At 63.9% G+C, this 11755-nt stretch overlaps 1 protein-coding gene across 1 annotated transcript; it reads right to left on the bottom strand.

Moving 5' to 3' along the window:
- On the bottom strand, positions 1–10974 carry CCDC120 (coiled-coil domain containing 120). The gene is made up of 9 exons (XM_072920502.1): positions 10704–10974; positions 9916–9984; positions 7980–8086; positions 6687–6797; positions 4825–5059; positions 4025–4066; positions 3130–3271; positions 1558–1647; positions 1–542 (listed from the first exon to the last, which is right to left on the bottom strand). Exons 2-9 carry the CDS (start codon positions 9962–9964, stop codon positions 14–16), a joined length of 1305 nt encoding a protein of 434 aa, XP_072776603.1. The 5' UTR covers positions 9965–9984; positions 10704–10974; the 3' UTR covers positions 1–13.
- Positions 10975–11755: the final 781 nt, after the last annotated feature.

The raw sequence follows: 11755 nt of genomic DNA on the forward strand, positions 1-11755 counted from the left end.
CCCCCTCCCCCCGTCACCAGCGCGGGCCGCCCCTCCCCCCCCCGTACCTGCCCAGGGCCGCGGCGAAGCTGAGCGAGTGCGGCAGGGCGGGGGGAGGGGCGGGGGGCGGGGGAGGGGCGGGGGGAGGGTCCCGGCGGCGCTGGGGGAGGGGCGGGGGGGGTGGGGGAGGGGCCCAGGGGCCGCGGGGGGGGGTCCCGGTGTGCCGCAGGTACCAGTCCCGCAGCCCCTCCAGCGCCAACCACTTCTGGCTGCGGCGCTGCTGCTCGGCCGAGGGGGGGGGAGGGGCGGCCGCGCCCCCCGCCCCTCCCCCACCCCCCCCCCGCAGCCCCGGGGGGGTCTCGGGGCTCAGCGACCCCCCCCCGCCCCCCCCCCAATCGATCAGAGCCTCGGAGCTGTTGCTGCGGCGGGTGCGGGGGGGGAGGGGCAGGGGTGGGGGAGGGGCGGGGGGAGCAGCCCCCAACCCTCCCAGCCCGACCCCCCCCAATTGAGAGTCTTGGCTGCCGGACCAGGGCCGGGGGGGCAACCCCCGGGGGGCTTCGGGGCTGGGGGGGGAGAGAGAAAAAATGAGATTTTTTAGAAAAATAAATACTAAAATCAGTTTTTTCCCAAAAAAAATCTCCTTTTTCCCCAAAAAATCCCCTTTTCCCCCATAAAAAACCTTTTTTTCTCCCCCAAAAAAACGCATTTCCCGCAAAAAAATCCCAAAAACCACACTTTTACCCCCAAAAAACCACTTTCTTCCCCCCCAAAAAAACCCTAAAAACCTTATTTACCCCCCAAAAAAAACGCACAAAAAAATCCCAAAACCCACACTTTTCCCCCAAAAAAAACACTTTCTTCCCCCCCCAAAAAAAGAAACCCTAAGAACCTTATTTCCCCCCAAAAACCCTCATATTCCCACCAAAAAATCCTGATTTTCCCCCCAATCCCAGTTGTTTTTTTCCCAAATTCCCATTTTCCCCCAAATTGCCGTTATTTTCCCCCCATAATCCCTTTTCCCCCCAAATTCCCATTTTTCCCCCAAAGTCCCGTTATTTTCCCAAAATCCCGGTTTTTGTCCCTAAAAATCCCATTTTCCCTCCCCAATTCCCATTATTTCCCTCCCCAATTCCCGTTATTTTCCCAAAATCCCATTTTCCCCCCCAAAATCCCATTTTTTCCCCCAAAATCACGTTATTTTTCCCCCCGAATTCCCGTTATTTCCCCAAATTCCCATTTTTTCCCCCCAATTCCCGTTATTTTCCCAAAATCCCATTTTTTCCCCCCAAATCCCATTATTTCCCCCCCAATTCCCGTTATTTTCCCAAAATCCCATTTTCCCCCCAAATTCCTGTTATTTTTCTCCCCAAAATCTCATTTTTTCCCCCCAAAATCCCATTATTTTATCCCCAAATTCCCGTTTTCCCCCCAAAAATCCCATTTTTTTTCCTCCCAATTCCCGTTATTTTCCCAAAATCCCATTTTTTCCCCCAAAATTCCCGTTTTTTCCCCCCAAATTCCCGTTATTTTTCCCCAAAATCCCGTTTTTTCCCCCAAAATTCCCATTTTTTCCCTCACCGCCCGCGGGGGCTCCGGCCCAGCACGGGCGTGGCGGGGACGCTGCGGCCCTCGAGGCTCGAGGCGCTGCGGGGCAGAGTCCGCGCCGGGCTGGAAACGGGCAAAAAACGGGAAAAAATGGGAAAAATTGGGAAAAACGGGAATTGGGGGAAATTCGGGAGGGGGTGGGAAAATATCGGGGAGTTTTGGGGGAAAATTAGGGGGTTTTGGGGGAAAAATTGCGGGGTTTGGGGGGAAAATTAGGGTTTTTTAGGGAAAAAAAAAGGGATTTTTTTGGGGAAACAAGGGATTTTTCAGGAAAAATTAGGGGGTTTTGAGGGAAAATTGGGGAGTTTTGGGAAAAAAAAGGGATTTTTTGGGAAAAATAAGGGAGTTTTCAGGGAAAATTAGGGGGTTTTGGGGGAAAAATCGGGGGGGTTGGGGGTAAAATTGGGGTTTTTTTGGGAAAAAAAAGGGATTTTTGGGGAAAAATAAGGGAGTTTTCAGGAAAAATTAGGGGGTTTTGAGGGAAAATTGGGGGGTTTTTAGGAAAAAAAAGGGATTTTTTGGGAAAAATAAGGGAGTTTGGGGGAGAAATCGGGGGATTTGGGGAAAAAAAGGAGATTTTTGGTCGAGAAAAAGGGATTTTTTTGAGGAAAAAGGGAGTTTAGGGGCGAAATAAGGAATTTTTTGGGGGGAAATCAGGGAGTTTTTCAGGGGTTTGGGGGAAAATCAGAGGATTTTAGGGAAAAAAGATTTCTGGCCAAAAAAAGGGATTTTTTTGGGAACAAATAAGGGAGTTTTGGGGAAGAATTAGGGGGTTTTAGGGAAAAATGGGGAGTTTTGGGGGAAAAAGTGGATTTTTGGCAGAGAAAAAGGGATTTTTTGGTTAAAATAAGGGAGTTTTGGGGGGAAAAGGATTTTTTGGGGGGGGAATCAGGGAGTTTTGAGGGAAAATCAGGGGGTTTAGGGAAAAATTGGGGGGTTTTGGGAAAAAAAGGGGATTTTGGGTTAAGAAGGGGATTTTTGGGGTTCAGAGGGGACATTTTGGGGTTCAGGGCGATGTTCCCATGAGGGATTTGGGGTTCAGGTGGGACACTCCCAGCCAGATTTGGGGTGAGGATTTTGGGGTTCAGGAGGAGTTCCCACGCAGATTTTGGGGTTCAGGACCCCCCCCCGGCAGGATTTTTGGGGTGAGGATTTTGGAGTTCAGGAGGGATGTTCCCATGCAGGTTTTGGGGTTCATCCCCCCCCCTGCAGGTTCCGGGGTCCCCCCCCAGGTTTTGGGGTCCCCCCCAGGTTTCAGGGTCCCCCCCCAAGTTTTGGGGTCCCCCCGCAGGTTTCGGGGTCCCCCCCAGGTTTAAGGGTCCCCCCCAGGTTTCGGGGTCCCCCCCCAGATTTTGGGGTCCCCATGCAGATTTTGGGGTCCCCCCCATGTTTTGGGATCCCCCACCGGTTTTGGGGTCCCCCCCCAGATTTTGGGGTCCCCCCCACGTTCAGGGGTCCCCCCCAGGTTTTGGGGTCCCCATGCAGATTTTGGGGTCCCCCCCCGCATATTTCGGGGTCCCCCCCCAGATTTCGGGGTCCCCCCACCTGGCGGGTCCGGCCACGGAGCTGCGGCGTCCGGGGGTCCCCTCGGGGCTCCATGGGGGGGGGAGGGGCCGCTCGGGGCTCCCCCGGGGGGGGGAGGGGCGGCCGGGCCCGCCCGGGGGGGGTTTGGGGGGGGGAGGGGCACCTGCGGAGAGGGGGAGGGGTGAGATTTGGGGGGGGGGGGGGAGGGGCAGGCAGCCCCCCCCAAATGTCCAGGCAGCCCCCCCGGGGGTACAGAGGGGTCCAGGGAGCCCCCAGACCCACAAATAGCCCCCCCAGCCCCCCAAACAGCCCCCCCAAATAGTCCCCCCCAAAACAGCCCCCCCAACTGTCCAGGGAGCCCCCAGCCCCCCAAACAGCCCCCCAGCCCCCCAAATAGCCCCCCAGCCCCCCCAAAAAGACCCCCAAATGTCCAGGGAGCCCCCAGACCCACAAATAGCCCCCCAGCCCCCCCAAATAGCCCCCCCAGCCCCCCCAAATGTCCAGGTAGCCCCCCCTAAAATGTCCAGGGAGCCCCCCCAGCCCCCCCAAAAGCCCCCCCAAATAGCCCCCCCAAATAACCCCCCAAAACAGCCCCCTAGCCCCCCCAGGTGCCCCCCCAGGTGCCCCCCAGCCCCCCAAACAGCCCCCCAGCCCCCCAAATAGCCCCCCGAGCCCCCCCAAACAGACCCCCAAAATGTCCAGGGAGCCCCCAGCCCCCCAAATACCCCCCCAGCCCCCCCAAATAGCCCCCCAGCCCCCCAAACAGCCCCCCAAAATGTTCAGGTAGCCCCCCAAGTGTCCAGGGACCCCCCCCCCGGTACTCAGGTAGCCCCCCCAGCCCCCCCAAATCCCCCAGCCCCCCAGGTGCCCCCCAGGTGCCCCCCAAATCCCCTCAGCCCCCCCAAATCCCCCTCACCGTTCTCCAGCACGGGGGGGTCGCTCAGGGACCCGTTCTCATCTGGGGGGGCACGGGGAGGGGTCAGAGCTGCTGGGAACCCCCAAACCTGCCCCTCCCCCAGCCCTGGGCACCCCCAAAAACCCCCAGAGCCCCCCAAAACCCCCCAAATCCCCCAGAAACCCCAGAGTCCCTCAGACCCCCCCCTGATTCTCCTTTTTGCCCCCAATCCCCCCTGTACCCCAATTCCCCCCCAATTCCCCCCACACCCCCAATCCCCCCCTGCCCCCCAATTTCTCCTGACCCCCAATTCCCCCTGTGCCCCCCAATTCCCCCCAGCCCCCCAATTCCCCCTGTACCCCAATCCCCACCACACCCCAATACCCCCTGCCCCCCAATTTCTCCTGACCCCCAATTTGTCCTGCCCCCCAATCCCCTTTCCCCCCCAAATTCTCCCCTGCCCCCCCAACTTCTCCTGCCCCCCAAATTCCCTCTGTAGCCCAATCCCCCCAATCCATTCCCCAATTCCCCCCACACCCCAATTACCCCCCTGCTCCCCCAAATCCCCCCATGCCCCAATTCCCCCCAGCCCCCCAATTTTCCCTCTGCCCCCCAATTTTCCCTCTGTACCCCAATTCCCCCCGGCCCCCAACTCTCCCGTACCCCAATTCCCCTTTCCCCCCCAAATCCCATTGTGCCCCAATTCCCCCTGTGCCCCCCCTGCCCCCCTAATTTCCTCTGTGCCCCAATCCCCCCCAGCCCCCCAATTTCTCCTGCCCCCCAATTTTCCCTCTGCCCCCCGTTCCCCCCCAGCCCCTGACCGTGCCCGGGGGTCCCGAGCTGCGCCCGCAGCTGCCGCAGCCTCTGGGCAGCCTCAGCCTGGAGCCGCTGCCGCCGGCGCCGCTGCTCGGGGGGCAGCCCCGGCACCGCTGCCATGCGCCGCGCGGCCTCCAGCACCTGCGCCTGCACCTGCACCTGCGCATGCAGCGGCGCATGCAGCGGGGCCTGGGCATGCAGCTGCAGCGGGGCGTGCGCCTCGCGCCGGCCACGGCTCACCTGCAGGAAACGGGGATAAATATGAGAAAATAGGGAAAAATTGGGTAATGGGAGGGTGCCACATGGTCTCCAGCATCTGTGCATGCGCCTGCAGCTACACCTGTGCATGCAGCTGCGCATGTGCCTCACACCGGGCATGGTTCACCTGCAGGGAAATGGGGAGAAATGGGGGAAATTTGGGTGAAAATGGGGAAATGGAGAGCGCTGTGTGGCCTCCTGCACCTGCACCTGCACCTGTGCATGCACCTGCAGCTGGGCATGCACCTGTGCCTGGGCATGCGCCTCGCACCGGCCACGGCTCACCTGCAGGGAAACGGGGAGAAATGGGGAGAAATTGGGATAAATGTGAGAAAATAGGGAAAAATTGGGTAATGGGAGGGTGCCACGCAGCCTCCAGCACCTGTGCATGCACCTGCAGCAGGGCATGCGCCTGGGCATGCACCTTGTGCCAGGAACGGCTAACCTGTAAGGAAATTGGGGAGAAATGGGGGAAAATGGGGGGAAATGGGGATAAGTGGGGGGAAATGTGGGAAAAATGAGGAAAAAATGGGGAATGAGGAAGTGGGAAATTGGGAATGAGGGAATGGGAATTTGGGAAATTGGGAATGGGGGAAATGGGGAAATGGGAACTTGGGAATGGAGGAAATGGAAATTTGGGAACTTGGGAATGGGGGAAATCAGAGGAAAGGACGAAAATGGGAGAAATTGGGAGGATGGGGGATGAGGGAAGGGGGAATGGGGACAGGGTGGGGACACCTCAGGGTGGGGGGACACCTTTGGGACACCGTGGGGACACCTTTGGGACACCTTTGGGACACCTCGGGGCCCAGGGGACACCTCAGGGACACCCAGGGGACACCCAGGGGACACCCAGGGACACCCAGGGGATGTTGGGGACACCCTGGGGACACCCAGGGGACACCCAGGGGACACCCAGGGACACCCAGGGACACCCAGGGGACACCCAGGGGACACTCAGGGACACCCAGGGACACCCAGGGGACACCCAGGGGACACCCAGGGACACCCAGGGGACACTCAGGGACACCCAGGGGACACCCAGGGACACCCAGGGGACACCCAGGGGACACCCAGGGACACCCAGGGGACACTCAGGGACACCCTGGGGACACCCAGGGACACCCAGGGACACCCAGGGGACACTCAGGGACACTCAGGGGACACCCAGGGGACACCCAGGGACACCCAGGGGACACCCAGGGGACACCCAGGGACACTCAGGGACAGCCAGGGACACCCAGGGGACACCCAGGGACACCCAGGGGACACTCAGGGACACCCAGGGACACCCAGGGGACACCCAGGGGACACCCAGGGGACACTCAGGGGACACTCAGGGACACCCAGGGGACACCCAGGGGACACTCAGGGGACACCCAGGGGACACTCAGGGGACACCCAGGGGACACTCAGGGACACCCAGGGGACACCCAGGGACACCCAGGGGACACCGTGGGGGTCCGGGGGCACCCCCAGGTGGGGTTTGGAATGGCGCCCCCCCACCCCCACCCCCAAAACCGAACATTTCAGACACCCCCAAACCCCCCCAGCCCCCCCCAAATGTCCCCAAATGTCCCCAAATGTCCCCAAATGTCCCCAGACCCACCTCGGGGGGGGGTCCCCGCGGGGGGGCCGCCCCAGAGCGGCGCCGGGGGGGGGGCTGGGGTCTCTCTCCGGGCTCCAGGGGGTACTCGGGGGGCAACTGCCCCGTCAGCTCCTGGGGGGGAGGGCAGTGGGGAGGGGGCCGGGGGGCTTGGGGGGGCTTGGGGAGGGGTCCTGGGGGGGTTTGGGGGGTCCTGAGGGGGTTGGGGGGGCTGGGGGTATTTGGGGAGGGGTCCTGAAGGTTTGGAGGTATTTGGGGAGGGGTCCTGGGGCATTTGGGGGTATTTGGGGAGGGGTCCTGGGGGTTTTGGGGGGTACTGGGGGTATTTGGGGAGGGGTCCTGGGGCATTTGGGGGCATTTGGGGGTATATGGGGAGGGGTCCTGAGGGTTTGGAGGGGGGTCCTGGGGGTTTTGGGGAGGGGTCCTGAGGGGGTTTGGAGGTATTTGGGGAGGGGTCCTGAGAGGGTTTGGGGGGGCTGAAGGTATATGGGGAGGGGTCCGGGGGGGGTTTGGGGGCATTTGGGGGAATATGAGGAGGGGTCCTGAGGGTTTGGGGGGGCTGGGGGTATTTGGGGAGGGGTCCTGGGGGGTTTGGGGGTTTTGGGGAGGGGTCCTGGGGGTATTTGGGGGAGGGGTCCTCCGGATGGGGATGAGCCCGGGGTTACTCAGGGTGGTCTGGGGTCATTTAGGGGTCACCCAGGGGTCACTCTGGGGTTGTGGGGGTCACTCGGGGGTCACTCAGAGCTGGGGTCAGGGGTCAGAGGTCATTGTGGGCGGCCGGTGGGTGAGGGTCAGGGTTTGGGGGTCACTGGGGGTCACTCAGGGGTCACCCAGGGGTCACCCAAGGGTCACTCAGGGAGGGGGAGAAGGGTTTGGGGGTCACCCGGGGTCACCCAGGGTCACTCAGGGGTCACTCAGGGGTCACCCAGGGGTCACCCAGGGGTCATCTGAGCTATCCATGGGGGACAGGAGTCCCAGGGGTCACTCAGGGGTCACCCAGGGTCACCGGGGGTCACCGGGGGTCACCCAGGGGTCACCCGGGGTCACTCAGGGGTCACTCAGGGGTCACCCAGGGTCACTCAGGGGTCACCCAGGGTCACTCAGGGGTCACCCAGGGTCACCCAGGGTCACTCAGGGGTCACCCAGGGGTCACTCAGGGGTCACCCAGGGGTCACTCAGGGGTCACCCGGGGTCACTGGGGGTCACTGGGGGTCACCCAGGGGTCACCCAGGGGTCACCAGGGGTCACCCAGGGGTCACTCAGGGGTCACCCAGGGGTCACCCAGGGGTCACTCACGGCCTCCTGCAGGCAGAGGCGCCGCAGCTCCCGCAGGCGCAGCCCCAGCGCCTGACGCAGCGCCCGCTGCCGCTCCCGCAGCTCCTGCAGCCGCCCCGCGGACACCCCTGGGGACACAGGGGGACAGGGACAGTGAGGGACAGGGACACAGGGACACCGCTGGGGACAGGGACAGTGAGTGGGGACAGGGACACAGGGACAGTGAGGGACAGACAGGGACAGTGAGGGACAGTGGGGACAGGGATTGGGGACACAGGGACAGACAGGGACAGTGGGGACACCGCTGGGGACAGAGGGGACAGACAGGGACAGTGACACAGGGATTGGGGACAGGGACAGGGACACAGGGACAGCAGGGACAGACAGGGACACCACTGGGGACAGAGGGGACAGTGAGGGACAGACAGGGACAGCAGGGACACCGCTGGGGACAGGGACAGGGACAGTGATAGGGACAGGGACACAGGGACACCGCTGGGGACAGAGGGGACACAGGGACAGTGGGGACAGTGATAGGGACAGGGACAGGGACACAGGGACAGCAGGGACACTGCTGGGGACACATGGGGACACATGGGGACACAGGGACAGTGAGTGGGGACAGGGACACAGGGACAGGGACAGTGGGGACAGTGATAGGGACAGACAGGGACACCGCTGGGGACACATGGGGACAGTGAGTGGGGACAGTGAGGGACAGGGACAGTGACAGGGATTGGGGACAGGGACAGACAGGGACACCGCTGGGGACACACGGGACAGTGAGGGACACAGCAGGGACAGGGACAGGGGACAGGGACAGGATTGGGGACAGGGACACCACTGGGGACACATGGGGACACAGGGACAGTGAGGGACAGGGACAGCAGGGACAGGGACAGACAGGGACACCGCTGGGGACACAGGGACAGTGAGGGACAATAGGGACACAGCAGGGACAGGGACACCGCTGGGGACAGACACATGGGGACAGTGAGGGACAGTGATAGGGACACCGCTGGGGACACAGGGGGACAGTGAGTGGGGACAGCAGGGACAGACAGGGACACCGCTGGGGACAGATGGGGACACAGGGACAGTGAGGGACAGGGACAGGGATGGGGACAGGAATTGGGGACAGTGGGGACAGTGAGTGGGGACAGGGACAGGGACAGCGCTGGGGACACACGGGGACACAGGGACAGTGAGGGACAGTGAGGGACAGCAGGGACAGGGGTTGGGGACAGGGATTGGGGACAGGGACAGCGACAGTGGGGACAGGGATTGGGGACAGGGATGGGGACAGCAGGGGACAGAGAACAGTAATTGGGGACAGTCAGGGACAGGGACAGCAGGGACAGCAACTGAGGACAGTCAGGGACAGGGGTGACAGTGGGGACAGGGACAGGGACAGCAGGGACAGGGACTGGGGACACGGACAGCGAGAGGGGACAGGGAACAAGGACAGGGCAGGGACAGGGACAGGGGAGGGGACAGGGACAGGGGACACCGGGTGCCACCAGGGCTCCAGAGTTGGGGCACAGCCTGGGGGGCTTCAGGGCCACCACAGGGGTGACACCGGGGAGGTCCCCAAAGTGCCCGGACAGGGACAGGGGACAGAGGTTGGGGACAGCGGGGCTGGGGACACCGAGTGCCACCAGGGTTTGGGGACACCGAGTGCCACCAGGGTTTGGGGACAGCGGGGGACACCCGGGCCCAGGAATGGGGGGGGGATTTGGGGGGTCCCGGGGGTGACAGTGGGGGTGTCCCCAAGGGGGGAGGGGGGTGACAGGGACAGGGGTCACGGGGTCACGGGGTGACGGTGACACGGGGTCACGGGGTCACGGGGTCACGGGGGGACAGGGACAGGGGTCACGGGGTCACGGGGTCACGGGGTCACGGTGACAGGGACGGGGTCACGGGGTCACGGGGTCACAGGGTCACGGGGTGACAGTACCTGCAGGGCCGTAGGTGCCGGGGGGGAGGATGTGACCCCTCACCTCCATCGCGGGCCCATGGGGCAAAACTGGGGTCAAAGGTCAGCATTTGGGGGTCAAAGGTCAGCATTTGGGGGTCAAAGGTCAGCATTTGGGGTCAAAGGTCAGCATTTGGAGGGGTCACATTTGGGGTGTCCCCACCCCGGCCCCTCCCCCCCCCGTGAACCCCAAAAACCCGCGGGGGGGGAGGGGGGAGGGGTCCCCAAAATGGAGCGGGGGGGCCACAGGGTCACCCCCCCCCCCTCCCCGAAAAGGGACCCCCAAATCCACGGGACCCCCCAAAAAAGGGCCCGGAGGGACCCAGGGGTGCCCCCCCACCCAAAAAAGGACCCTGGGGGGGGTTCCGGGGTACCCCCACCCCCAAATCCCACCCAGGGGTGCCCCCCACCCCAAATCCCACCCAGGGGTGCCCCCACCCCCCAAAAAGGCCCTCAGGGCTCTCCCCCACCCCCAAAATCCCCCAAATCCCACCCAGGGGCGCCCCCCACCCCCAAAAACGAACCCGGGGGGGGAGTTCGGGGTCCCCCACCCCCCAAAACCCCCCCCGGGCTCTCCCCCACCCCCCAAATCCCCCAAATCCCACCCAGGGGTGCCCCCACCCCCCCAAAAACCCCCCCGGACCCTCCCCCACCCCCCAAATCCCCCAAATCCCCCAAATCCCCCCCCGGCGCGGCCCCTCCCCCTCAGGGCCGTGCCCCCGTTTTTTGGGGGGGGTCTCCCACCCCCGTTCCCCTCCCCCACCCTGTACCTGTTCCGGGGGGTTGTGGGGGAGGGGCTCAGCCCCGCGCCCCCCCCGGGGGTCCCCGCCAGCCCCGGGGGTCGCGGGCGGGTTTTGGGGGTTTTTGGGGTTTTTGGGGTTTTTGGGGGGGGGTCTCCGCTCCGGCGCGAGCGCGGCGGGAGTCGGGGTCCCCCCTGCGCGCCCCCCCCGCCCGTGACGTCACTTCCGGCACCGCCCCTCCCCCCCCGCCCTTCCTGCCCGGGCCCCGCGGCCCCAAAAACGGGACCCCCCCCCCAAAAACGGGACCCCCCCACCCCAAAAAGGGACCCCGCCCCAAATTCGGGACCCGCCCAACCCCCCCCGAGACTTTGGGGGGGTTCCCGAGCGACCCCTCCCCCTTTTTAACCCTCCCCTCCCCTCCCCCCCCTTCCCGGAACTCCGCGAGGTTTGGGGAGGATCGGCCGCCCCTCCCCCACCCCGGAACTCACTTGGGGACCCCCCCCCGGCCCCATAGCGACCCCCCGGCCCCATAGAGACCCCACAGCCCCATAGAGACCCCCCCGGCCCTATAGGGACCCCACAGCCCCATAGGGACCCCCCCGGCCCTATAGGGAATCCCCCCGGCCCCATAGAGACCCCCCCGGCCCTATAGAAACCCCCCGGCCCTATAGAGACCCCCCCCGGCCCCATAGGGACCCCCCGGCCCCATAGCGACCCCCCCGGCCCCATAGGGACCCCCCGGCCCTATAGAAACCCCACAGCCCCATAGAAACGCCCCCCACCCTATAGCGACCCTCCCTGCCCTATAGCGACCCCACAGCCCCATAGGGACCCCCCCGCCCCATAGGGACCCCCCCGCCCTATACGGACCCCCCGGCCCCATAGGGACCCCACAGCCCCATAGAAACCCCACAGCCCCATAGGGATCCCCCCGGCCCTATAGGGACCCCCCCGGCCCTATAGAGACCCCCCCACAGCCCCATAGCGACCCCCCCGGCCCTATAGAAACCCTCCCTGCCCTATAGCGACCCCCCCGGCCCTATAGAAACCCCACAGCCCCATAGAAACCCCCCCCGCCCTAT

The sequence above is a fragment of the Taeniopygia guttata genome, chromosome 31 (genome assembly GCF_048771995.1).
Source record: "Taeniopygia guttata chromosome 31, bTaeGut7.mat, whole genome shotgun sequence".
In the NCBI taxonomy this organism is placed as follows: Eukaryota; Metazoa; Chordata; class Aves; order Passeriformes; family Estrildidae; genus Taeniopygia; species Taeniopygia guttata.

Excerpts from the sequence above, each read along its gene's own strand:
- CCDC120 (XM_072920502.1), bottom strand. The coding sequence starts at position 9,964 with ATGGAGGTGAGGGGTCACATCCTCCCCCCCGGCACCTACGGCCCTGCA. Across the intron at positions 6,798-7,979 it reads GCCTCTGCCTGCAGGAGGCC|GAGCTGACGGGGCAGTTGCC; the intron begins GTGAGTGACCCC and ends CCTCCCCCCCAG. Across the intron at positions 5,060-6,686 it reads CGCGGGGACCCCCCCCCGAG|GTGAGCCGTGGCCGGCGCGA; the intron begins GTGGGTCTGGGG and ends CGTTTCCTGCAG.